General features: G+C 37.5%; 1 protein-coding gene across 1 annotated transcript in view; it reads right to left on the bottom strand.

Annotated features, from left to right (window-relative positions):
• LOC124795399 (vesicle transport protein GOT1B) overlaps window positions 1-3,046 on the bottom strand; it is a 28,919-nt gene extending 25,873 nt beyond the window's left edge. The window contains exons 1-2 of the mRNA XM_047259415.1: window positions 2,736-3,046; window positions 1,847-1,938 (exon numbers count right to left, since the gene is read on the bottom strand). Of these exons, the coding sequence (XP_047115371.1) occupies window positions 1,847-1,938; window positions 2,736-2,760 (117 nt within the window). The 5' untranslated portion in view covers window positions 2,761-3,046. The remainder of the gene's footprint in view (window positions 1-1,846; window positions 1,939-2,735) is intronic.
• Window positions 3,047-27,614: the final 24,568 nt, after the last annotated feature.

The following is a 27,614-nucleotide window of genomic DNA, read 5'->3' as shown; positions in this document are numbered from 1 at the left end:
TACAAATAACAGGTGACATTGAACATATACAGAGAAGGGCAGTACGAATTGTCACAGGTTTGTTTGACTCGTGGGAGTGTGTGATGATGAAAAAAAATCAAGTGGCAGACTAAGACAGACATGAAATAACCCAAGAAAGTCTACTAAAATAGATTCAAGAACCAGCCTTAAATGATGATTCTAGGTTTATACTACAACCCCTTAAGTATCACTCACACAGGGATCATAAGAACAAGATTAGAATAATTACAGCATGAACAGAGGCATTCGAATGATCATTCTTCCCACACTTTATACATGAGTGAAACGGCAAGGAACCCAATAACTAGTATGACAGTATTCTCTGCCATAAACTTGGCAGTGATTTGCAGAGTATGGATGTGGATGTAGCTGTAGCTGATGTAGGGGCAGACATTGTCATGACAGTCATCATGAAATACATGAAATGTATTCACATTTGCAAATATGGACTACCATCAGCTATAGGCCTATAATGGAAAGACAGTAACAAAAATTTGTGCTGGACCAGGACTCGAACCCAGATTTCCCACTTATCATGAGCTATCTGAGTGCCACTCACAGCCAGACCCAAACTTCTGTATGTCAAAAACTATGTCTCTACAAACTACACTAGTACATTCACTATGTATAGCCCCATATAGGCGAGATATCTGAATTTAAAGCCATTTGCCTGGTGTCATGATTCCATTAGCAGATGGTTGCCCATATTCACAAGTGCTAATACATTTCGTGCATTTCATTTATATTTTATTTTCACATGCTGGGCACTGTTCACATCCTCTACTTACCACACTTGAAAATATGATTTTCTTTTTCAAACTATCACGGACAGACAGGTAATATGCACTGCAGTCAACAGAATCATAAATAGGCTATTGCTTCTCTAGTTTAATTGATAGGGGACTGCACGATTGTTCATTACCAGTACCCAAATAATTAAGGTGGGGAAAGCCCACTACACCTGAACTGTGTCTTTTCCTAAGTCTACTGTTACATTTATTTTTCACAATGAACACTAGGATGGTTAAGTCCTCTACTTTACCCCCTTGCATTTTACATCATTTATGTATGAAATAGGTACATTATAAGCACCAAATAATTGTTTGAGACTTGTCCATATTATACTTGATCCATCAACCTCTCTAGAAGTTTGTTTTTCTACAGCAAAAAGTGTGTTAAATATGGTCAAGCATATCAAATATGAAGCAAAAGAGGACATCAAGCTTTGCTAGAGATTAATCTGTTTATCACCATCTATTCTGCATTCACATTCATTGGCTTAATCAAGTCACAACCAAATAATCACCTTTAAATGTAATCCAGACAGTTAAGTGGGATATATATCAGTTTCAACACAATCGGTTTTTCTGAGAGATCACAATCACACTGAACACCGAGATTTGTGTTGTTACAAAACATCTTCAGAGCAATTTGTTTCAAGTCCTGGACCCATGATCAATGTAAAAACAAATGTAACAGTAACCTGCAAAAGGAGTCTATACAATCCTAACAGTTAATAATTTTGTCAATTTAAGATATTCCTTAAACGCTTGATCAAAATTATAACACACACACACACACACACACACACACACACACACACACACACACACACACAAAATCAGCAACAGAGAAACATGGAAAGTCGGCAAATAAAGTAGTGTGACTGTTTTACTGTTATAGACGCAAATACACACACACACACACACACACACACACACACACACACACACACACACACACAAAAAATCAGCAACAGAGAAACATGGAAAGTCTGCAAATAAAGTAGTGTGACTGTTTTACTGTTATAGACGCAAATACTCACATTTCCAAGGGCTAACAGGCCCTTGTCAAATAGGAGCAGCACGCCAAGGAATAGAAATGCTATCCCGAAACCAGCCAAACCAACACCAATTTCTGAAAATGAACAATATTTCATACGAAAATTGAATTCACAGCAGAGCATAATATCCCATTTCACCAGCTTTGCAACATGTAGCTATTAACAGCTCGTATTATTAATAAAAAAATTAATAAAAACTGAGCCGAAACTTTTCAGAATAGTAGATTAAAGAAAGAACAAATTAGACCTAGTAATATTCTGATGTGTCACTTTTCGTAAAACATTATTCGATAAATGGGGTAACCTGTTGCTTCCAATTGAAAAACTGCAATATAGTAAGTTATTCCAAAAACATTAAGCGAAATTAACAAACTGGACCGCAAGCTATGTCTTTTTCCATTTTAAAGTATGCAAGTCTTAACTGTTAACTGCTGACGATAAACGCGCTGAAAATGTTCGTATACATTTAACACCCATATAACATATTAGCAGTTCCAGTTTACTATAATGTATTCGAATATTTCGACATCTCCTAACAACTGATGAAGGAAGTTAGTATTACATTTAAATGTTCTGGATTTGTGTTATGCTTTCTGACATTCTCCAGAGCCACGAGAATCATATCATTTTTAGGCCTAGGGAACGAAAACTGAATCTAATCTGATCTTTATTAACCCATTTCATAAGTAGCACTCTTATGCCGAATAACATTTACAAACTACTGTTAAAGATGGGATGAAACAAATTACTTTTTCTAATATTGTTCAAATAATTCGGCTCTTGAAAGAATCCCAAGCTCTCATGGTGTATTTATAAAATATAACACAATGTCATATATTTGTCTGGAGAAAATTTAGTGCGGCTCACTTACTTTGAACATCCGTGATTTCGAACATTTTCTTTCTATTTCTATACGTGTATTCTGCAGTGAAACACTTCTCACAAATCCGTACGGCGTCTACACCTCCACGTCATCCGCGCATTGTCGGAGTCTCGCAAACTCCGAATTTCGGATAACATCAAGCAAACTATAGTTGTGCATCACCCGTATTTATTCACAGCAGCTAGTGTTGATAGACCCATTTATCACACAAATATCATAAACACTATTCATCACTTATATGTCAGAGATGTGCCAAAATTTCAACTACATTTCGCGCACTGCGCAAAGAGAACCAAACATCACATAGGACCGCGAGAGACAAACTTTCGCTGGAATGCGCGAAGTGACGTTAAAAAAGTACCTTTTATTAATGGATTTTCTGCAATCCGAGTAGGTACTAGTTAATCAAATGCCAGGATTATTGCATTTATCTTAAGTTTACTGACAGTTTCCGGACGATTTCAGTGCCATTACTCCTGACATCATACAGACAGTAGCTTTATTTTGAAAAGTGCTGAACTATTGGATTAGGAGGTGGACGAAATATCCATTTAATAGAAGCAGCGACACTAGAGGTATGTTCCCTTTGTACAAAATTAAAAATCTACTTTTAACAACGTGTCTTTTTAAATAAACAGTTCTTAAAAAGTTTGTTTTTCATAAATAAAAATAAAGGAACAGAATTTGCTGAAGGGCAGACCATAAAAGCAGTTTAAAGGTACTAGATAAAGAATAATGTGTAACATGTCTCTTATAGCGTATTGCCAAAGTGTCTGCGCAAGTAAAGCATGCAAGAACGTTGAGAACAACAGGATACCTTGGGATTACGCGCCCCCTAGATAGTCAATAATATTGCGCAGGAATATCGTGATCTGAAATGTTAGGCAGACGCTCCAGACCGATAATGCTGCAAGCAGAAAACAATGTGGATTAAAAATTGGTTCAAAGAGCGTCAAAGATCACTCATGTATACTTGTCAAGAGAACTGAATTGAAACTGAACGAAAAAAAAGATTGATTTTTATGTGTTGATGGTCCAACTTCTAACACACTACTGGAAATGCTTGTGCCCCTATAAAGGCACACCTCCCGCACCAGACTCATTAGCAGATGTATATTGGAGTCATTGAGGCATTTTATATAGAAATAACCGTAAAAAATCAAAAGCTCCAATTTTTAGATAAAGAAGAAAGCGACTACGCATGTGTAAAATGACATTTTTAAATATAAATAACCGCATAAATGCAATTTACACACTAACCCCGCCCCATGAGCGCATATAACATAGCTGAATTATACTTTTAACTATTTTAGAAGTATAAAGAATATAAATTACAGGTATAAATTTAATAAAGTAGCTGAAATTTTACTTTCAGCTACTTTCGAAGTAAAGCAATGCACAGTCATATACAGAGTAAAAATTTCACCCATGAAATTCAATATCATTACTTATAAGCTTCTTCATTCCTTTGTATCTCAATCTAATACTACCGTCATCAAAAAACTGAAATTCCCAACCAGTACTCAATTTTAAGTATCTATCTGGCAAAATTATCTTACACACGTTATCAAGCTCCATACAAATTTTCTCCCCTATCTAGTTTCTAAATATTCACAACCTGTAATGTAATGCAATTCATTTACTTGTAGCTCACTAATCTTTTTAAACAAATTGGAATCGCTTGCATTCTTAAGTATCTTCAGTAGAGTATCCATTTATATAGATTAAAAATGTAATAAGTATATAAATTTTTAATCTTATAAATATGACTAATGAGTAGGATTAATTTCCTACTTCGAAAGTAGATAAAAGCATAATGTCAGCTACCTTATTAAATTTGTTGTTTGTTGTTGTGGTCTTCAGTCCAGAGCCTGGTTTGATGCAACTCTCCATGCTTCTCTATCCTGTGCAAGCTTCTTCATCTCCCAGAACCTACTGCAACCTACATGCTTCTGAATCTGTTTAGTGTATTCATCTCTTGGTCTCCCTCTACGCTTTTTTACCCTCTGTGCTGCCCTCCAATACTAAATTGGTGATCCCTTGATGCCTCTTCTGTTGGGAGAGTTAATTTGGAGTTGGAACGGCTGCTTGGGTCTGGTGCGGGGGCTCATATTGGTGTGGTTCCTGTTGATTATCTCAGTAGGTGGGACTATACCAGGCACGGCCTACATCTCAACAGGAAAGGGAAAGGGAAACTGGCTGGAGTAATAGCAGGAAATTTAAGGGGGGGAGGCACTGCCATGAATGGTAAAATACCAGTGGTTACAGGTGTTGGAGCAGCACCTTTTTTAGGATAGGTAAGACAGAAAGATGTCAAGTTCTACGAGAGGTCAGGATTGAAACAAATCTTCAGTTTAGGAAAGAAATTAAACAGCACAATTCTAGCACATTGGATCACCAATCACAGCTATCAATTATAAATTTTCACCAATCACCAGAAATTTTATCTCCACCAAGTAGTATCTCAGTCCTAGGTAATTGCATTGATGAATTAAAGTCACCCAACCCAGTTGACATAATCTGCCTCTCTGAACACCATGTGACCACTGGTATAGGAACTAGGCCTAAGCACAATGAGAAACTCAGACAGGAGAGTACTGCAAATGTTAGAATAAGGAAAGGTTGTCATAAAAGAATAATTAAAAATAATGTAAGTATATTTCATCAAAATATTAGGAGTTTAAAGAATAAAGTAGATGAGCTTCTGGTTTGTTTAGAAGATTTAGAAGCTGAGAATGAAATAGATATACTATGCCTGTCTGAGCATCACATTGTTACTGGTATGGATAAGGTAAATGTAAGTGGTTATAATCTCTCTGCACATGTAATGAGAGAAAATATGGAGAAAGGAGGAGTTGCCATATATGTCAAAAGTTATCATTGTGCAAAAAGTATAGAAACAAAAAAGTTTTGTGTAGAGAAACATATAGAAGCATGTGCCTGTGAGCTTAAATTAAATAAAGGCACATTTATAATTGTTACTGTATATAGGTCCCCATCAGGAAATTTTCATCTATTTCTGAAAAATTTGGACTCCTTGTTGTGCTATCTGTCAGACAGGGGGAAGCAAATTATTATTTGTGGGGACTTCAATGTAGATTCTCTGAAAGAGGGTAATAGGAAAAATGACTTTGAAGTATTACTCGGTTCTTTCAATTTGACACCCGTTATTGATTTTCCTACTCGGGTGGTAAAGGATAGCAGCTCACTGATAGATAACTTCTTTATAGACCAAGATAAGTTTAACCAGATAAATGCTCAGCCTGTTGAGAATGGTCTTTCTGATCATGGTGCACAGCTAGTTACAATATATGACATAGCTCCATTCAGCAATACTAAACAGTCCTCCAAAGTAGTACGTTCAGTCAACGATTTAACAATTGCAAATTTCAGGGAAAGCCTACAGCAGTTAGACTGGGATGAGGTGTACCGAGAACCTGATGCCAATTTAAAATATAATTTATTTCATGACATTTTTGTAAATGCATTTGAAAACTGCTTCCCCAAGAAAATAGTTAAATATACTCGTAAGAAACCTTGTAACAAACCATGGCTTACTAAGGGTATAAAAATATCTTGTAACCGGAAAAGGGAAATGTATCTGACAGCAAGAAAGAGTAGTGACCCAGAAACTATCAAAAATTATAAAAACTACTATGTTATATTAAGAAAAGTTATTAAAAAATCCAGGAGTATGTGTATCATGTCTGAAATCAGCAACTCTGATAATAAAATTAAAACAATTTGGAATATTATTAAAAGAGAAACAGGTCAACCAAGAGCACAGGAAGACAGTATTACCATCAAATTGAATGAAAACTTTACGAACAAAAAGTCAGAAGTTGAAAATATTTTTAATAATCATTTTCTAAATGTTGTGGATATAGTAGGATCCAGGTGTTCATTAGAAGATGCTAGGCTGTTAATGGAAGAGGCCATACCTATGCAATTTGATACAATTGAAATCTCACCCACTTCTCCCTCTGAAATTAGGAAAGTAATAAACTTGCTTAAAAGCAAAAACTCACATGGAATTGACGGCATTTCCAGCAAAATACTAAAAGCTTGTTCTCAACAGATAAGTAAGATTCTCAGCTACCTGTGTAATAGCTCTCTGGAACAGGGCATTTTCCCTGATAGACTGAAATATGCTATTGTTATACCTTTGCATAAAAAGGGGGATCGATCTGATGTCAACAATTACCGTCCAATCTCCCTTCTAACAGCTTTATCCAAAATTTTTGAGAAAGTAATGTATTCAAGAGTAGCTAAAAATGAAGTACTAAAAAAATGTCAGTTTGGTTTCCAGAAAGGTTTTTCAACAGAAAATGCCATATATGCTTTCACCAGTCAAATTTTGAATGATCTGAATAACCGAACACCACCCATTGGGATTTTTTGTGATCTCTCAAAGGCTTTTGATTGTGTAAATCATGAAATTCTGCTAGACAAGCTCAAGTATTGTGGCATGAGTGGGACAGTGCACAAATGGTTTAATTCGTACCTAACTGGAAGAGTGCAGAAAGTTGAAATAAGTAGTTCTCGTAACATGTAAAGATCAGCACATTCCTCAAACTGGGGAACTATCAAGAATGGGGTTCCACAAGGGTCAGTCTTGGGTCCTTTGTTGTTCTTATTATATATTAATGACTTGCCATTCTATATTCATGAAGAGGCAAAGTTAGTTCTCTTTGCTGATGATACAAGTATAGTAATCACACCTGAGAAATAAGAATTAACTGATGAAATTGTCAATAATGTCTTTCAGAAAATTACTAAGTGGTTCCTTGTAAACGGACTCTCACTGAATTTTGATAAGACACAGTACATACAGTTCTGTACAGTGAATGGTATGACACCATTAATAAATATAGACCTTAATCAGAAGCATATAGCTAAGGTAGAATATTCCAAATTTTTAGGTATGTCCATTGATGAGAGATTAAATTGGAAGAAACACATTGATGATCTGCTGACACATTTGAGTTCAGCTACTTATGCAATAAGGGTCATTGCAAATTTTGGTGATAAACATCTTAGTAAATTAGCTTACTACGCCTATTTTCACTCATTGCTTTCATATGGCATCATATTTTGGGGTAATTTATCACTGAGGAATAAAGTATTTATTGCACAAAAGCGTGTAATCAGAATAATAGCTGGAGTCCACCCAAGATCATCCTGCAGACATTTATTTAAGGATCTAGGGATATTCACAGTAGCTTCTCAGTATATATACTCTCTTATGAAATTTGTTATTAACAACCAAACCCAATTCAAAAGTAATAGCAGTGTGCATAACTACAATACTAGGAGAAAGGACGATCTTCACTATTCAAGATTAAATCTAACTTTGGCACAGAAAGGGGTGAATTATACTGGCACTAAAGTCTTTGGTCACTTACCAAATAGTATCAAAAGTCTGACAGATAACCAACAAGTATTTAAGAAGAAATTAAAAGAATTTCTGAATGACAACTCCTTCTACTCCATAGAGGAAGTTTTAGATATAAATTAAGAAAAAAAAGAAAAAAAACAAAACAAAAATATTAAAAAAATAAAAAAATAAAAAAAAAATAAAAAATAAAGAAAAAAAAAATAAGGTTGTTATATTAACTTAAGTATGTTGTTAAATTAACCTAATTATGTCATGTATTGGAAAATTCGACTCTTTCCACATCATTACGAAATATCGTATTCATGATCCATGGAACTAGTATTAATCTAATCTAATCTAATCTAATCTAAACCTCAGAATATGTCCTACCAACCGATCCCTTCTTCTAGTCAAGTTGTGCCACAAACTTCTCTTCTCCCCAATTCTAGTCAATACCTTCTCATTAGTTATGTGATGTACCCATCTAATCTTCAGCATTCTTCTGTAGCACCACATTTCGAAAGCTTCTATTTTCTTTTTGTCTAAACTATTTATTGTCCACATTTCACTTCCATACATGCCTACACTCCATACAAATACTTTCAGATAAGACTTTCCTTGCCATTGCCAGTCTACATTTTATATCCTCTCTACTTCGACCATCATCAGTTATTTTGCTCCTCAAATAGCAAAACTTATTTACTACTTTAAGCGTTTCATTTCCTAATCTAATACCCTCGGCATCACCAGATTTAATTCGACTACATTCCATTATCCTCGTTATGCTTTTGTTGATGTTCATGTTATATCCTCCTTTCAATACACTGTCCATTCCGTTGAGCTGCTCTTCCAGGTCCTTTGTTGGCTCTGATAGAATTACAATGTCTTAGGCAAACTTCAGAGTTTTTATTTCTTCTCCCTTATTAAAATTATGCTTGTAATTTATATTCTTTACACTTCAAAAGTAACTGAAAGTGTAATTTCAGCAACCTTATTAAATTTATGCCTGTCAGTTTCCACTCAAGGGGTGGTATGAGTGTGTAAATTGAACTTTTGCAGCTATTTATAAATAAAAATGTCGTTTTATGTGCACATAATTGCCTTCTTTTTTATCTAAAAAATTGTAGCTTTTGATTTTTACGGGCATTTGTGTGTAAAATGCCCCAATTTGTAAATGTGTGCCTGTGACCTCAATGTATATCTACTCTCATTCCTTTTTGGAATCTGGAGTACAGAGATTTATACATTATAAAATTATCATACACTTCTAGAACTGATTTCCCATAATTCCCTAAGCCTTTCGTTTGGACAAAGTTATCACTACATGGGAGTCACAGTGAGACAATACTATGGCTTTAGCAGTTGCTGTGTAGTTGTTTGTTTGTTGGCTGAATTATCAAAGTAATGTACCTATGACAAATATAGAGTAGATAACCATCAGTTCTGAGGAGTATAATGAGTTTTTGTGTCAGCTGTAAACTTTAGTTCATCTGGCGTAACCCACCTCGAAACCGACCTATTTATTTGTATAAAAAAATGACAGTTCAACGTCTTGCCCCCCTCCCCCAGCCCCAAAATGGATAATTTTCTACAGGCATCCATATTCTTGGAATTAAAAAAACAAAGTACCTCAATAATGAGAGGCTCAGTTCCGCCAAATAAGCGCTTATTTGTTATGCTACAACACCTTGCTGCTGACAGTTCCTTCGAAGACTTGAAATTTAAAAGTGCAGTGTCACCTTAAAGTATTCGAGTCATAGTTATTCATAGCTAGCAGCAGAGCTACCTACATACATAAATTAAGTGTCTATAGAACCCTCAGAGCACGAGTCCTACTCGCACTTAGCCAATTTTTGTGATATAATTATTCGGTTATTGATTTTTCACATTTCTGTATTCTTGAATTGCTTTGCTTGAACATGCTATGCAATAAATGTTGCAATAAAATTAATTTCTCACGTGTCGAAACAAAGATTTAGAAAGATGTGTGCACTCAGTGAAGTGAAGTGGTATCTGGGAACCTGGGAGGATGATTTTTTCTTTATTTAGAAAGGCGACATTTCTGAGACAGAACCCGGACTATAGATACCCTTCTTACGGGGACCAAGTACACTTGTGGTAGTTTTGTCATTTAGTCGATCAGCAGCTTCATATATTTTTATTATAATTTATTAATAATACCTGGAGTTTGTTGACACGTAATCTTTCTTTTCTTATGAGCTACAAATGTTTCAGAAGATCTAAAATCCTGTGCATCCTGGCCATAGAAATGTAAATTTAATTTTGCGATATAAGTACCACACTCTATTTAATTTTTCAAGGATGACGATTTCATTCTGTAGATGTTTGTGATTAAGAGCCATTTATAACACAATATTTCATTCTTTAATGTGGGAAAGAACTAACAATGCATGAGCCTCTAGGAAAAATCCAACAATTTTGCTAGAGGATATATTTGTATACATTGAAAGTAAATTGATGTTTCATCTGCTTAATGTCTTGATAAACAAGGCCAATTCACACTGGCCGTCACATGATGTGACATTATGACGCCTCACGTCACATCAAAATCTTCCACAATGTAGCATTCACACAGACTGTCAACGTCACGTCAAGGCTTCTTGTAAAGAAAGTTTTGACAGCAATGTCGTCGGCTAAGTTAACCTAGTTTCGCCGTGCTCATGCATGTCGTAGTAGTGAATTTTGTACATTTTTGTTTTTTCAATCCGTATTATATTATTCTGCTTTGTTTTTGTGGGCAATTGCAAATGTTTCGTGGCGACTTTGACTTTTTCTTCCTTTGAGTGTTCTTCCACAACTGGGGGCTGACATACCAAATCAAAAAAAAAAATAATTTAGGTTTTGCAGTAATAGAATGGAGCTGATGCCCACACTGTATACTCGTAAATAAGAATATGACTTGATAGAGCACTTTTCACTACATTACATTTTCCCTGATAAAAACAACAGCTCTGATAAACGAAAAAAACACAGTCGTTTATGACGTTATTAATTATAAAACGGAAAAAGACAAAGTGGATAATATAAACAGTCTATATTTATTCCACTGTAAGTATTGTTTGATGTATTTGTATGTAGATATTTTCACTAGCAAATAAATCTCGATGTTTTGAAATATTGTTTCACTTCTCAGCACTTTACTATTCAAAATTGATCAGGAACGCACGTTATTAAGTTTGCTTTGCTCATTCATAGCTTTTATCACTGCAAGTTCCTCAAATATGGCACTATATTCCGACTTTTTGCCTCATGGACAATAACTCATCACTTCATTTGCAACGTTGAGTACTGGACTGAGTGAACTGACGTGATGTGACGTGATGAACTGTATGAACACACTCTAATGTGATAGTGCTATGACACAATGTGGTGTGATGGTCAGTTTGGATTGAACTTTACAATTGTTAACTTGTATTAGGTATGGGCATTGAAACAAAAATATCGATATTTCGATATTTTGTAGCGCTATTGTATCAAACATAAATCTGCGTTTCCACAGGCATGAATTTCATACATATGCTCTCCCACCCCCCCTCCCACCCACTACCACTACCATTAAATGTGGATTGGAAATACTACTTACCCGACTTTCAAGATGGTGACAAGTGAATTTATTCATACAGAGTTGCACAACTTTTAGCAGAAGAGTTCATAGTGGCACTGATGGAAAAAATGGACACATAGATGTTAGATATTGGAATGAGAATCTCATAGGAATCATTTGCGAACAGCAAATATGCTCCTAAAAAGTATGTGATGCAGTGAGAATGATGTCAGATGTAGGAGATATAAGTATAAAAAAAACTTGCTTACTTTCCTTACTTATGCTCTATTATGTCATATGGGATTATGTTCTGGGGTAACTTGTCAAACTCAGCAAAAGCTTTCAGTGTACAAAAGCATGTAATGAGAATCATTCGTGGTGTAAATTCAAGAACACCATGTAGGAACCTGTCCATGGAACTTTGTATTCTAGTCACTGCATCTCAGCCTATATTTACTCATTGATGAAATTTGTTGCAAGTAATATATCTCTATCTCCAACCAAAAGCTCGATACACAGTATCAATATCAGGAATAAGAACAATCTACATAAAGACCTAAAGTCACTTATCTTGGTCCAAAAAGGGGTCCAATATTCAGAAACACACATTTTCTATAAATTGCCAGCAACCATTAAAAACTTGGTTCTGATAAAGCAATTTGAAAAGAATCTAAAAGACATTTTGATGGACATCTTCTACTCTATAAATGAATATCTTAGCAGGGCCTGTTAGACCAACTTCAGTAAAAATACCTGTTACATTTCAGTTTTGACAGTACTTGGTTACAACAGTCAAGATCACATATTTTGTGTATGATAAATTCATTAAAAGTGCATAACTATAGTTCATTCTGACAGTATATTAATTCTGTAACTATTTGCAGTTCCCGTACACAGTAATGTATTCACCTACTTTGATAGTCTCCTGACTAACAGTCAGGGTAGTGAGTATTATATTCAAATGTTTTATGATTTTTGTGTTATACTTTCTGACTTGTTGCACACCCATAAGAAACATCTCATTTTTTGGTCTATGGAACGAAAACTGAATCTCATCTAATAAGGGAGTTATCTGATGAGTGAAATCAACTTCTAAATCTTTTTGAGTCATATTTCCGGCTCTGTAAAAAAGTCTAATTCAAATTTGGAAGATAACACCTCAGCTCGCATTAAATTACCACTAACATTGAAATATCTGGCATGTGGAGTCAATGTAATGTACGTATTGCATTCCAGAGAGCACTGTCTCTAAATTTTTATGTTATTTCCAATAGACTGAAGTGACATCAGAGAGTAAGGTTTTTGTCTAGAAAGTTCAGTTTTTTTTTGGTTTTCAGAATTAGTCAAAATTCTGATAGGTTACACGTGCTATAACTATGTATTTGTTATAATGGTATCATACATCAGCAAACATTGTACTACCATACAGAATAGTCATTATTTAATGATAACACCAAAAAGAACAATGCCATATTTACATAAGATTTTAATATGAGTCAAGAGTGGTATTAAATTTTAAGTCACAAATAATTTTCCATTTCATGGTAATATTTACACCCAAGCACAAAAACAAAACTTATTATTATTGTACTGAAATAATAAATATATTTACAGTATTGCTTATTCTGCAGTAATATGAACTTCAGCAAGTTCACACTCTCAGTTCAATACTTTTTAATCCTTTTGTCACTTCAGAGGATGGTGTGTTACTGTGTTGCAAATAAGTGTTCATAAGGAGTTTCTTAATGCTAGAATGATATCCCTATCACAGTGTTTAAGAACATTTTGCCATTTTAGGAAGTGTTTATTTACTTAGTTGAAGACTATACCCATCATTTTCGCAGACATTAATTTCCTACATACACAAACAAAAGATTCTAGATCTGTTCTGTCAAGGAATATTGTGCAGAATGAGACCAGATCCACCTATCAGCAGCTGCTCAAGATCATACAAGATAGTGGGAGATGTGACATTGTGCAAGAAAGTAGAACACCTTTCAACTTTAACTTATTTAACTTATGCATAAGTTGACATGAAAGTGCACAAGTAGGATGTTTTCACTTCTAAGTTCTACTTGTAAGTTGACATATGGAAGGGATGGTGAAACATGCCCACGTAAGAAATTCATGCCTGCGGAAACCCAGCTTAATGTCCAGCTGTTAAATATCGATATTCATATATTGATTTCTAAATCTGTTTCTGAAACCAAAGAAAAATGTCAGAGTACACATTACAGTTATTTTGGCAGATGTTGAACGATTTTATGACTAGAAACACATGTTGTCAGAGAACAGCCTTTCCCTCACTTTCAGGAACCTCTGTGTGCTGACTGTCATACACTGCAGTAACTCTAAGATAGTTATGCAATAACAATCATATGTCTTAAAAAATATCTTCTCTTCAAGGGAAACATAGAGATTTTAAATTAATTATTCTTTTCGTAATTTCAGTTACAACCTCAAATAAAAACGATATTGGAGTAACTGTGTCGTTAAGAACAACGATGTAATGTTATGCTTGCTTGCATGTCTGAAGGAACACTGTATTATTCTTCCCAACAATACAGGCACTGCAGTATCGTATTTATCCGCTGGTACAAGGCAGCGACTTTCAATTAAAATATCCTCCCCCATAAAGGAATTACACAATTATTGTATGAGTACAGATTGTGACACAGGAACGACGAGATATGGAAGTTTGGGTCTGGTCATGAGCCATGCACGGATAGCCAAAGAGGTTAAGGTGACTGCTCACATAAGGGGGAAAATCAGGGTTTGGATCCTGGTCTGGCAAAAAGTTTCATAGTTGTTGTTCCCTTAGGCAGCTGATTGTTGTTCGTATGTGTAAGTGCGAATACATTTCATGTCCTCCAATAAAGTTTTCCATTAATATAGTTCATATTTTAACACACTATACATATTTTTACATCATTTTCACGTCCTATTATCGATTTTTCATTTACTTATAATTTTGCACATATTTTAGGTAATAAGAATCTGATCTCTGCTGTTACAGGTCCTTTTTATATTCATAAGTGAAATGAATTCTTACTGGGGACAACTACTCCCTCTAACTCCCATTCCCCACCCCCTGTGGGCGCCGCTGTACTAATATGTAGTAAAGTTGTTTTTCCAGATCATGAGTCTACCATGTGCCCCGAATTACTTCTTTAGATCTGCCCCACATATAATTTCCCCTCCTGAGATGCACGAAGCTTAAATTATAATATTTTGTGCTAGTAGGGGTTGATGTCATATACCGCACATTGAAGGAGGAAGGTTTGATGCACCTGGCCATCTGGTATTGTGTACTGCTGATTGTACCATGTAGTTTGGAATCTGATGAAAACTCTGCATCGTTATGTGTTCCATTTAACGGTCTTAAACATAACATCATTTCAGCAAATAAAAATATAAAGACTGTAATTTCTTTTTATATTGTCTTTCAGTCACTGATTCTCAGTTCACACCTCTCAGCAAGCACATGGGCTATGCTGAGCACTTATTAAGTGTACTGTGCTGCCATTAGTTCTAGAACATATCCCTATCTCTTTTGCTTATTACTGGAAGGAATTAAAAAGTCGAATCACTGAGGTGGAATTTTCGATCAGACAGCAACCTCATGCCACATACACATTTAAGGAAATTTATGTAACAGTTGGCTGGAGTTTAACTTCTATACAGACCCATGTGGTGGACATCCTATGTCATTGAGGGCACACATTCACATTGCACTTGGCCAGATGGAGTGCACATACACAAATCAAGCAAAGGTTCAAAAAATGGTTCAAATGGCTCTGAGCACTATGGGACTTAACATCTGAGGTCATCAGTCCCCTAGAACTTAGAACTACTTAAACCTAACCAACATAAGGACATCACACACATCCATGTCCAAGGCAGGATTCGAACCGTAGCGCTCGTGCGGTTCCAGACTGAAGCACCTGGAACCGCTCGGCCACACCGGCCGGCCAAGCAAAGGTCAGTGTATGGAAATGATACATGTATAATTGTTTATCTTGTGACAAAAGTGACAATAGGAGTAACAGCATATGTGTTTTATGTGATAGTTCTAACTAATTTTGCAATTGGCTTAGTAGTTTGGATGCTGGACTTGTATTATATCGACTATCTGTCAGCTGTATTTAGTTCTAACGTGGTTTCTCTAAATGTATTAAAATGAATATCAGGGTGGTTCCTTTGGAAATATCACAATTATTATTCTTTCCCATTATTACTGTATCAGAGACTATGATTGCCTCTAATGATCTCTTCATCGGTGAAGCACTAACCATAATCATACTTCTTTCCTTTTCTTCTTGCAGTTAGTTTTTGACACTAGTTTTAATTGAACTTTGGGTACCCTTACCTATAAAGTTTTTACTGCTAAAAATATACCATCTTTGATATGTAATATACTAAAAATGATAGAAAGTTCTATTCTGTTGGATGTGAGTGTTACTTAAAACTTAGTATGAGAGAAAACATGTAGTAGATTTGCTGGAATGCTTATGTGCATTTACTTTGGCCAGTGTTCGAGATGTAAACGTAAGTACCCTAATATACACTGATGGAAAAGACTTGCAACTCCAAGAATGAATTGAGCGACAGAAATAGAAGTTGATAGGTGTGTTTCTATAGCTGAAAGATGATATTTATTCGAATTTCGTACCATTCCCGTAGGAGTGGCGCTAGCAGGTTTGCTTTAAATACACACTCTTAACATCGTGAGCACTAGTCACCTTTGAGACTGGACATGTTGAGCTGATGTTTGTCGAGAGTACCTTTAATGTGACAAATACGCCATCATTAACACCTCACTGAATTTGAATGAGGTGGTGTAATAGGTCTATGAGAAGCTGGATGTTTCTTCCGCGATATTGTAGAAAGACTGGGCAGGACTGTAGCCACTGTACATGATTAATTTCAACGGTGGTTATGGAAAGTACGGCCCCAGGATGACGGAGCTCTGGACAGTCACATGCCACAACTGAGAGTGAAGACTGTCATGCTCGGTGTATGTCCCTGGTGCACCATACAGCTTCTGCAGCTGCAATTTGAGCAGCAGTTGGCACCACAGTTACACAACAAACTGTTACAAATCGGTTACCTCAAGGACATCTCTGAGCCAAATGTCCTGTAGTGTGCTTTCCACTGACCCCAAACCACCGCCATTTGCAGCTTCAGTGGCATCAAGTGAGAACACAATTGGAAGGCAGGACGGAGATGTGTAGTGTTTTCTGATATAAGCTGGTTCTGCCTCAGTTCCAGAGTTGGCTGTGTGTTGGTTAGGAGGCCGTTTGAGGGCCTGCAAACAACCTGTCTGCGTGCTAGACGCACTGGACCTACGGCTATGGTCTGGTGTAAATTCTTGTATGACAGCAGGTGCATTCTCGTGATTATCCCATACACCATGAGCGACAATGTGTACGTCAGTCTGGTGATTCGACCTGTTGTGCTTCCATTCATGATCAGCATTCCAGGGAGTGTTTCCCAACAAGTTAAAACTCGCCCACATACCGCTGTTGTAATCCAATATGCTCTACGAAATTTGAACATTCTGCCTTCGCCTGCTCGATCACCATTTATGTCTCCAATCATTGGGTGACAACTCCAGCGTCATCCATGCCCAGAATTAACCGTCCTTGTATTGACTGACCAAGTGCAGCAGGCAAGGAACGCCATCCCACAAACGGACATCCTGCACCCATACAACACAATACATTCACATTTGCATCTTGGATCAACACTGCAGCTGTTCGACTCATTATTACTGTACCAGCATTTCACATTTACAATGGCTTATCTTATGCTTACATTCACCTGTGATCTTGCAGTGTTAATCACTTACATATGTTACTTAGACGAATGCATTCGAGAGATTTCATTACTCTACATTTATTATTTTTGACTGTAGCGACTTTTTTCCGTCAGTATATTTTCTTTCACTAATGTTGTAAGGGATAATAATTTCGAATATCACCTGCCTTGGGCAAAAAGTAAGAGTATTTAATGGTTAATACAGTGTTTGTATCTTCTCTTGGTGAACATGATAGCAATAACTAAAATGAATTTTACCGTTTGTTACAGCTTATTTATACTTGTTAGGCTCCCTTACTAGACCTATGTTGCTGCACTGTGAATCAGTGTCTAGTTAAATTAGACTGGGAATAGTAAACATCGCCAGGAAATAATGCAGACGAATCTGAAAATATTTTATAAAGTCACCTTTTTATTTATTTGCTCACTATTATTTCACAAATGTTATAGGCTACTACTTTTAATGATGTCAGACTTCTTGCCAGTGCTGACCAACCCAAGAGAGATTCAGTTATATCCAACATTTTCACATGGCAACATCTTCCTCTTTTCATGACATATTAAACTGAGATGGTAGCATGGACATAAATCCTCAAGCGAAGCGCTTAATCAATATCAAAATATGTGAGGTGAAAAAAATATACTGGTGTGCAAAACTTGGAAGAAAGTAAGTTTAGTGTATATGTCACTGTCAAGAAAGATACCTTGATGAAACTTGGACCACACAAAGAAATATAATGCAGAAGGTAACTGAAAGAAATACCCACTGAGACGAACACAAAATCATACTTCTACTCAAAAACAATAATTACGCTGAAGTCGCCACAATTAATGATAGTCTCCTGGATATTACAAAAAGGAGAACACGGTTCTTAATGTGGTGTTGAACACAACAGGCAGCAGTACATCCTCTGCAATGGGCTCCCAAACTGACCACTTGGTTGACATGGAGTTCTTGTGGTAGGGCAATCCATTCCTCCACCAGTGCGGTAGACGACTGCTGGATGGTCGATGGTGCATGTGGACAGGCTGCAATACATTTCCCTACTACATGCTACTCACGCTGAATAGGATTTAAGTTGGGAGAATGGGCAGGCCAGTCCATTCACTGATTATCTTCTCATTCCAAGCCCTCTGCCACCTGCACTCTTCGATGTGGTCATGCATTCTCATCCACAAAACTGAAGTTAGGGTTGAATGCACTCCTGAAAAGATACACATGGGAAGGGAGTGCAGAGTCATGATAACATTGACCGATTGGTGTACTGTGTTCAAATCTTTGGAGGTCAGTATGCCCATGCAATAGCATGTCACCCCACATCATAACACCTGGAACATGGACCACCAAAACGATCATGTTCGACAATGTTCCTGGGCGATTAACATTTTCCCATCTCTCGCCATTTAAGGGTATGTCCAGCACAATATCATTTTTATGTATGACAATGCCGATCGCATCAATCTGTGCTCGTGGAAGAGTTTTTGGAACGAAAGAATATTCGGCGAATTGACTGGCCTGGCCGCTCCCCACGACTGAAATCCCATTAGGCGTGTGTGGAATGCAGTGGGGAGATGTATTGCGGCGCATCCACATTCACCATCGACCGTCCAGCAGTTGTCAACTGTGCTGGTGCAGGAACGGAACGCCCTTGCGTAAGAACTACTTACAAACTTTTTGGCCATCATGGAAGCACACTGCAGAGCAAGCATTGGCGTCCATGGTGACCACACACCCAATTAAGAACCATGTACCATCTTTTGTAATATCCATGCGGCCATTGCAAATCACAGTGACTTTAGTGTAATTATTGCATTTGAATGAAAGGGTTATTTCTGTTCGTCTCATAGCGTATCTCTTTCAGTTATCTTCTGTATTATGCTGAACCAGTTCTTTTACGTATAGTCTAAGGCTCGTTGAGCTGTGTTACTTGGCATTGACACCACTTTCTAAAGTTACGTTCGTCCTTATTTTACACAGCAGTGTATATGCAAATACTGTAAACCAAGAACATAAACGGATTAATTTAAATCACAGTCATGGCAGGTGTAATGTGATAATAACAGAAAATACGATTAATTATACTAATGTATGAGATTCATATCGTTGAGCCTTCAAGGCCTGTTCAGATAGTGTTTTTTAGTTTAGTTTTATGAGGTTTATTAATACAGGCACGTTTTCCAGCAGTGAAACTATTCAGAAAGCAAGTATTATGAATGTACAGTTAGTGAGGTGTACAGCTGGCACATATTTGTGTCCTCAATTTCTTCCACAGTTTCAAAGGTACATCAAATAACAAACCAATAAATTGGTTAATTACGTTAATGTGACTAACAGTTGCACCATATTATTCTTTACTTCAAGACCGTTTCTTTTCTTTCATACCATCCCTGGGTGTGATATTGATCAGTTTAGTTTCATAATTTACAGTAAAGTTTGAATTTTTTGTCTTGACGTATTTTGTCACCGATTAGGTGATCACGTAAGCATTTATCTCTGCTACCTCATCCGTTTTATTTGTTACTACGAGAGGAAGAAGTGCACATATGGAAATGAGGGGAATAATTGAACCCTACATGGGTTAGAATCCGTACTGGAAGGAAGTTCAACAACATTGTAAACTAACGTTTGTGAGTTAAGAAAACCTTTGTACTCTTGTATATTATTTTATGACAATAATTAACACTCACTCCATTTTTAGTAAATCCAATTGCAGAGTGCAGCGACACAGGATTAGTGTGGCTGCTTATTGGAAATGAAGTGATGCTACATTAAAAGAAGAAGTAAAACTTACTCTTTTACATTAATTGGAAAGGCAGAAGTAAATTATAAAGGAGGGAGAACTATTATGGGGCTAGATGCACAATCCTACTTCAGACAATAAGTATATTATGCAATAGCGACAGTACGCATTTTCACAAAGACGTTTTCATAAGGAAAAAAACTTATTCGAAGGAAAATCTTTATAAATGTTATGTCACGTGATAAACAGCTGTAACATCACATAACAATGTATATTGCGTTCTTCCATAACTGACAGTATCACATATAGTTTACAAAACTACTGTAGTTCTACAAAAGTCATGTTATAGCTTATAGCTTAAAAGGGTTGTAGAACTTGAATCATTGTTCATAGCCATTAGTACTTGGTTGCATGACCTTTTGTCTCATTTATGGCAGTACAACACGTTGACATGGAATCAACGAGGGCAGCTAAATGTGACAAGGGGATATGCTGCCATTCTTTAACCACAGATCGCAATAATTGGTCGCAGCTGGAGAATTTTCGTCACATTAGCCTTTGATCGAGTTACTCTCACAGGTGTTCAATCGGATTGAGTTCTGGGTTTTGGCTTGGCCACTTAAGCATCTTTACTCACTTCCTTCTCAAGGGTCTGTGACATGAACAGAGGTGGTGAGGATCACTGTTGTGCTGAAATTCCCAATTTCGTCTCATTATATTTTTTGCGTGGGGCAAAATTTGCCTTTTCAAGTTTCGCGATATTTGAAACGATCCATAATGCCTTTAGTAGGCATCAGGGGGCCGACACATGGACGGGAGAAACATACCTAAACCGCAACGTTCGGACCATTGTGCTTAACAGTAGTTACTTGGTACCAGACATCGTTCCTTTCATTGACCGGTCCTCGAACATATTGAATTCCACCGGAAGAAAAAAAAAATTAAACCTACTTTCATCGCTCCAGAGCACACACGACCACAGTTGAGGTTTCAGTGGTTACGCGTCCTGGCATACTCAAATCAGGTTTTTCTGTTCGTTCGCGATACTAATGGCTTTTTGTTTGGACGCCGGCCATAAAGATGGAACTGTGAGAGGATCTAGTTTACGGTACTGTTAGCTATTATCACGCTGTGGAATTCATGCAGATCTCTGTTTCTATCAACGGCTGTCTTCTTTGGATCGCACTTTGACATTCTCCTTAAGAAATTCTTTGTTCGGTGTGTGGCTTTGGTGCGCCTACCTCTTCTTCGTTTATTACCTGTGGTCTCTGTTAATCGTTTCTCCTTATTCCAAACACTCACAATTTCCCTGGACAAACCAAGAAATCCGAACTACGTCTGCCTGAGACTTGCCTTGCTGTAGGGCACAGATTACCTCACTTTTGAGGTCTGCTGACTACTATTTGACCTTTGTCATGATGCGAACTCATAAAAAAAAGTTAATGTGAACCAAAAGTATTCGACTTAATATTTGTGCAAGATTTTGCTTTCCAACAACAAACCGTAGTGTCAAATTACTTTTGGACCAACCACAACAACATTGTCTGCATTATACTTACCCTGCAATACAGGGTCAAAATTGAAACATTACACATTTCCTTCTGCTCAGGAAAACTGAGCAAATCGATTGGTTCTTTTGTAATAGGAGTGGTCCAGGGTGAGCCAGAGAGTGATTATAAAAGCAGTATTTTTCAAGGGTGGTTGTTGACAAACCCTGAAAACCATGATGTTTGGGTACCAAAAGTACCAACTGAGTGGATGGCCACTTCTATAATATCTGTTCAAATCGTGGAAATTTTTGACATGTGCTCATAAGATGATGTTCTTGGGGGACTGAAATCTTTTTCGATATCAGTACCGAGATCCAGAGGTTCAAAGTTATGGTACTTATGCGCGAAAAAATATGCTTGTAATATTCGACCTGAGTCGTAAATGTATGTAACTGACATAATGAACACATGGAAATGGTTCTGGGGTCACTGCAAGGGTTCTGAAATCACTGAACTATGTTTTTAGGCGCCATAAAGCTTTATGACGCGCTTTCTCTGTACAGCGGCCATTTCACACCTATGCAGGCTGTCTTGACCTTGGAACCTTGTTGTTGTCTTCAGTCCAAAGACTGGTGTGATGCAGCTCACCATGTTACTCTATACTGTGCAATCCCCTTCATCTTCAAGTAAGTACTGTAACCTACAACTTTCTGAATCTGCTTACTGTATTCATCTCTTGGTTTCCCTCTACGATTTTTACCCCCACCCCCACTTCACTCAGTATTAAACTGGTGATCTCTTGCTGCCTCAGAATGTGTCCTACCAACCAATCCCTTCTTTTAATCAAACTGTGCCACAAATTTCTCTTCTGCCCAATTCTATTCAGTGCCTCTTCATTAGTTACTTGATCTATCCATCCAGTCTCCAGCATTCTTCTGTAGTAATACATTCCAAAAGCTTCTATTCTCTTCTTGTTTATCGTCCATTTTTCTCTTCCACAAATGGCTCCACTCCATACAAATACTTTCAGAAAAGACTTCCTGCTACCTGAATCTACACTCGATGTTAACAAATTTCTCTTCTTCAGAAAAGCTTTTGTTGCCATTGCCAGTCTACATTTTAGATCCTCTCTACTTCTACTATCATTAGTTATTTTGCTCCCCAAATAGCAAAACCTATCTACTATTTTAAGTGTCTTATTTCCTAATCTAATCCCGTCACCACCACCTTATTAAATTGGACTAAATTCCATTAACCTTGTTTTACTTTTGTTGATGTTTGTCTTTCAAGACAGCGTCCATTCCTTTGAACTGCTCTTCCTAGTCCTTTGCTGTCTCTGACAGAATTACAATGTCATCAGCAGACCTCAAAATTTTTATTTCTTCTCCCTGGACTTTCATTCCTACTTCAAATTTTTCTTTTCTTTCCTTTACTGCTTGCTCAATATACAGATTGAATAACATCGGAGATAGGCTACAACACTGTCTCACTACCTTCTCAACCACCCCTTCCCTTTCGTGCCCCTTGACTCTTATAACTGCGATCTGGTTTTTGTACAAATAGTAAACAGCCTTTCGCTCCCCATATTTTACCACTGCCACTATCATAATTTTAAAGTGAGTATTCCAGTCAACATTGTCAAAAGCTTTCTCCAAGTCTACAAATGCTAGAAACGTTGGTTTGTCTTTCCTTAACCTATCTTCTATAAGAAGTCGTAAGGTCAGTACTGCCTCACGTGCTCCTACGTTTCTCTGGAATCAAAACCGATCTTCCCCGAGGTCGGCTTCTACCAGTTTTTCCATTCTCCTGTAAATAATTCGTATTAGTGATTTGCAGCCATGGCTTATTAAACTGGTAGTGGTACTTTTCACACTTGTCAGCACCTACTTTCATTAGAATTGGACAAAAATTATTTTGCCATATGAAAATCTTTGCATTTGCAAACCAAACACCACTTTTTTTAGTATACTGTAGTTGTAGCCTAAAAATATGTATTTTTTGTGAGTATGGTTAAGTGAACTTGCACAGAATGAGAGAAGATTTTATGTTAACCTTATATTATTTGCACTTATTTATTGTTTATGTGTGGCAAAATATGTAAATGTTTCAAAATGAGGAACCAGCTGCCTCAGTCCTCAATGTGCCTTCGTCACAAAAAATTATGGCGTGCAAACATAGTGGCGCTTTTTTGTGTTGAAAGAGGGTAGCAGAGACGCAGTGACACTGGAAGAGAGAGTAGACAGTGCCAATGGGAGAGAAAGGGAGAGGAGATAGTGATGGTAGGAGAGAGAAAGTGGCAGTGAAAGAGAATGAGACCTGGATCAAGACAATAGCAGTGGGAGCCAAAGAGAGAGGAGATAGTGATGGTCAGCGAGAGAAAGTGGCAAAGAGCAAAAGAAAGATATGACAGTGGAAATGAATAAAAGAGGGATGAATGGAGAAAAAACATAGGCTTCGGGGGTCTGGAGCACCCCTAGCCCCTGACAGGCGAACTGAAACACAAAAAGTTTGCAAACTTTCCTTCAGTCCCCTGTGCCCATTTGTTAAACTTTCCCAGCCCAGTGGTCGAAACTCCGAGCAAACCATCTCCAGGGACAGGTGTGGAGAGGAACAATGGTGGTTGAACAGAAACACAGCAGACAATAAGCGAGAAAGAAAGAGACGAACACTGGACCCCCACTTTGGAGGATGAAAGTTCAAACCCGCCTTTGGCCATTCTGATTTAGGTTTTCTGTGATTTCCTTAAATCGCTTCAGACAAATGCTAGAACGATTCCTTTAAAAGGCTATAGCCGATTTCCTTCGGTATCCTTCCCTAATTCGATGGGACCTCACTGTTTACTCCCCTGCCCCAAATCAAACAAACCAACAACCAATGACAGAAACAGGAGAAATGGAGGAAAAAGGGGTGGGACAGAGACAGTGGTAGTGGGAAAGAGATAGACAGTGAGAGTGGAAGTGAAATAGCAAGAGAAAGAGATGAAGGCAGTGACAGTGGGAGAGACAGATAGGATAAAGTGCCACTGGGGGGGGGGGGGGGGGGGGGGAAGGAGACAGAGATATAAATATAGGGCATTGAGATGAGATGCTGAGTATGAAGGCTTCAACTATAAATCGAGACAAGGTATAAAGAAATCTACTATGTCAAAAGAGCACGAATTTGGTAGCACGTCAAACTTTTTGTTTAGGAAGTCGTAATGGGGATTTTTCTGTCAGAATATCTTAAAGAGGAACATATTCGCCTTTCTGAGCTCTGACAACCATTTTTCAGCTAGTTCATAAGCACTCAGTTTCAGCTCAGAGTGCTTTGTGAATCGATCTGCCAAAATTTGATCTGTTTGTGTTCCTCATCAAACTCCTGGGACTCTGGGAAAATAGTGTATGATTGGAAGCTCTTTTAGGGGCCTGTTATCAGCCGAAGTTCCTAGCACGTCGATATTTTCCGTACATTATCGTAGTTTGTGAAATAAATAACACGCTGGCAGACAATTATTATGCAAGGCATTTATTTAGTTATTCGATATCGTAAGCACTCACAATATAAAACAAGAAATAAAGTGTCTTACAAATGTCTTGATTCCTTAAGAGTCACTTGTAAATAGTGTACTTACGAGCAGCCCATATTATATGACAAATGTACAAGTAAAAAACACTGCACTAATGGACCATTATGGATTATTATGGATTTCTAACTGTCATAAAACCTCTTCAAGATATGTTCGTATTCTTATTAGCACGGTTTGAATCAGAAACAGTGAAGCAGTTTGAACATGTGAAACTTGCTGATGCATCATAACAGTGCCCTGGACCGAGATTCGAACTCGGGACATTTTATCTTTCGCAGACAAGTACTCAAGCGACTGAACTACCTAACTACCTAGCACGACTCGCAATCCCCAGCTTCCCCCCCCACCCCACCCCCCCAGCTTTTCTTCCCCCAGCACCTCAGCTCCTATCTTCCAAACTTCACAGAAGCTCTCCTGCGAAACTTGCAGGTCTAGCACACCTGGAAGAAACCATTTTTAATCTGCAAGGAAGTTTCATATCTGTGCACCCTCCAGTGCAGAGTGAAGATTTCATTTTGGAAACATCTCCCAGGCTGTGGCTAAGCCATGTCTTCACGTGTCCTTTCTTCCAGCAGAGCTAGTTTTACAGATTTCGCAGAAGAGCTTCTGTGACGTTTGTAAGATAGGAGACGAGATACTGGAGAAAGTGGAATTGTGAGGACGGGTCATCAGTTGTGCTTTGATAGCTCAGTTGGTTGAGCAGTTGCTAACTAATGGCAAAAGGTTGCGAGTTTGAGTCTTCGTCCGTCACACAATTTTAATCTGCCATGAAGTTTCATATCAGTGCACACTCCGTTACACGGTGAAAATTCCATTCTTATTTGAACATGTGCTCGCTGTAACTTCAAATGTGGTGGAGATTGTATAAACAAGTTGTTGAAGGAATGTTAGGTATTATAGCACTAAACTGCCCTAGAAAGAATCAGTGCAGTAAGCGCTAATAGAAAACACTGAAGCTCAGATCCTTATAGATATTGAAAGCTGGCTAAAGCTAGAGGTAATTTCAGCTGACATTTTTACAAAGGATCTAACAGTGTTCAGAAACGATAGATTAAATACAATTGGCAGCATGTTTGTTGATGTTAGAAGTAGTTTATCTTGCAGTGAAATTGAAGTTGATAGTTTCTGTGATTCAGTATGGGTAGAGGTTATAACTGGCAACCGGAATATATAAGTAATTGGTTCCTTTTTACGGTTGCCTGACTCAGATGATGGAGCTGCTGAGCGGTTCAATGAACAGTTGAACATCATCTCAAACAGGTACGCCAATCCTAAAATTATAGTTGATGGTCCATTCGGTCTACCTCCATGCGAAAAGACATGAGCAAACAGGTGGTACGTATAAAACATCATCAGAAATTGTACTAAATGCTTTCTCCGAAATTGTTTTTAGCAATTAATTCAGGAGCTCCCCCGAAATATAAATGGTTGTAAATATACTTGACATCTTAGCAATAAATAATACCAAGAAAGTAGGGAGCACAATGACGTATACAGAAATTAGTGACTGCAAAGCTGTAGTAGTGAGACAAAATACAGTAAGATCCAAACACATTGAGAATAAACGCAAAATATATCTATTTCAAGATGAAAATAAAATTCACTTGACCCCCCGCTAACAGAACGTTTACTTTCCTTCTGAACTAACTATGTAGCTTAAATTCAAAGAAGTAGTATCAACAATAATTGAGAGATTTATATCAAATAAACAAGTAAGAGACAGAGAAGATCCCCCATGGTACACAAAACAGATGAGAACACCGCTGCAATAGTAATGACAGAAGTATGGAAAATTTAAAAGAACGCAGTATCAACACGACCAGAGTGGCCGAGCGGTTATAGGCGCTACAGTCTGGAACCGCGCGACCGCCACGGTCGCAGGTTCGAATCCCGCCTCGGGCATGGATGTGTGTGATGTACTTAGGTTAATTAGGTTTAAGTAGTTCTTAGTTCTAGGGGACTGATGACCTCAGAAGTTAAGTCCCATAGGCTCAGAGCCATCTGAACCATTTTTGAATGGCGAAATTTTACAGAAACTTATAATAGTTCCACAACGAAACTCTATCTCGAAATCTGGCAGCAAATCCAAAGAGATTCTGGCCGTATGTAAAGTACACCAGCGCAAGACACAATCAATACTTACATTGTTTTATAGCGATGGTAATGTTACCAATGACAGTGCCACTAAAGCAGAGTTACTAATTTCGGTATTCCAAATTTCCTTCAGCAAAGAAGACGAAGTAAATGTTACAGAATTCAAACCTGAGTAACTTAGAAGTAGATATCCTCAGTGTAGCGAAGCAACTCAT

This window comes from Schistocerca piceifrons, chromosome 4, assembly GCF_021461385.2.
Source record: "Schistocerca piceifrons isolate TAMUIC-IGC-003096 chromosome 4, iqSchPice1.1, whole genome shotgun sequence".
Classification (NCBI taxonomy): domain Eukaryota; kingdom Metazoa; phylum Arthropoda; class Insecta; order Orthoptera; family Acrididae; genus Schistocerca; species Schistocerca piceifrons.
Note: the sequence above shows the minus strand (reverse complement) of the source record. Positions and strands in the feature narration are given on the sequence as shown.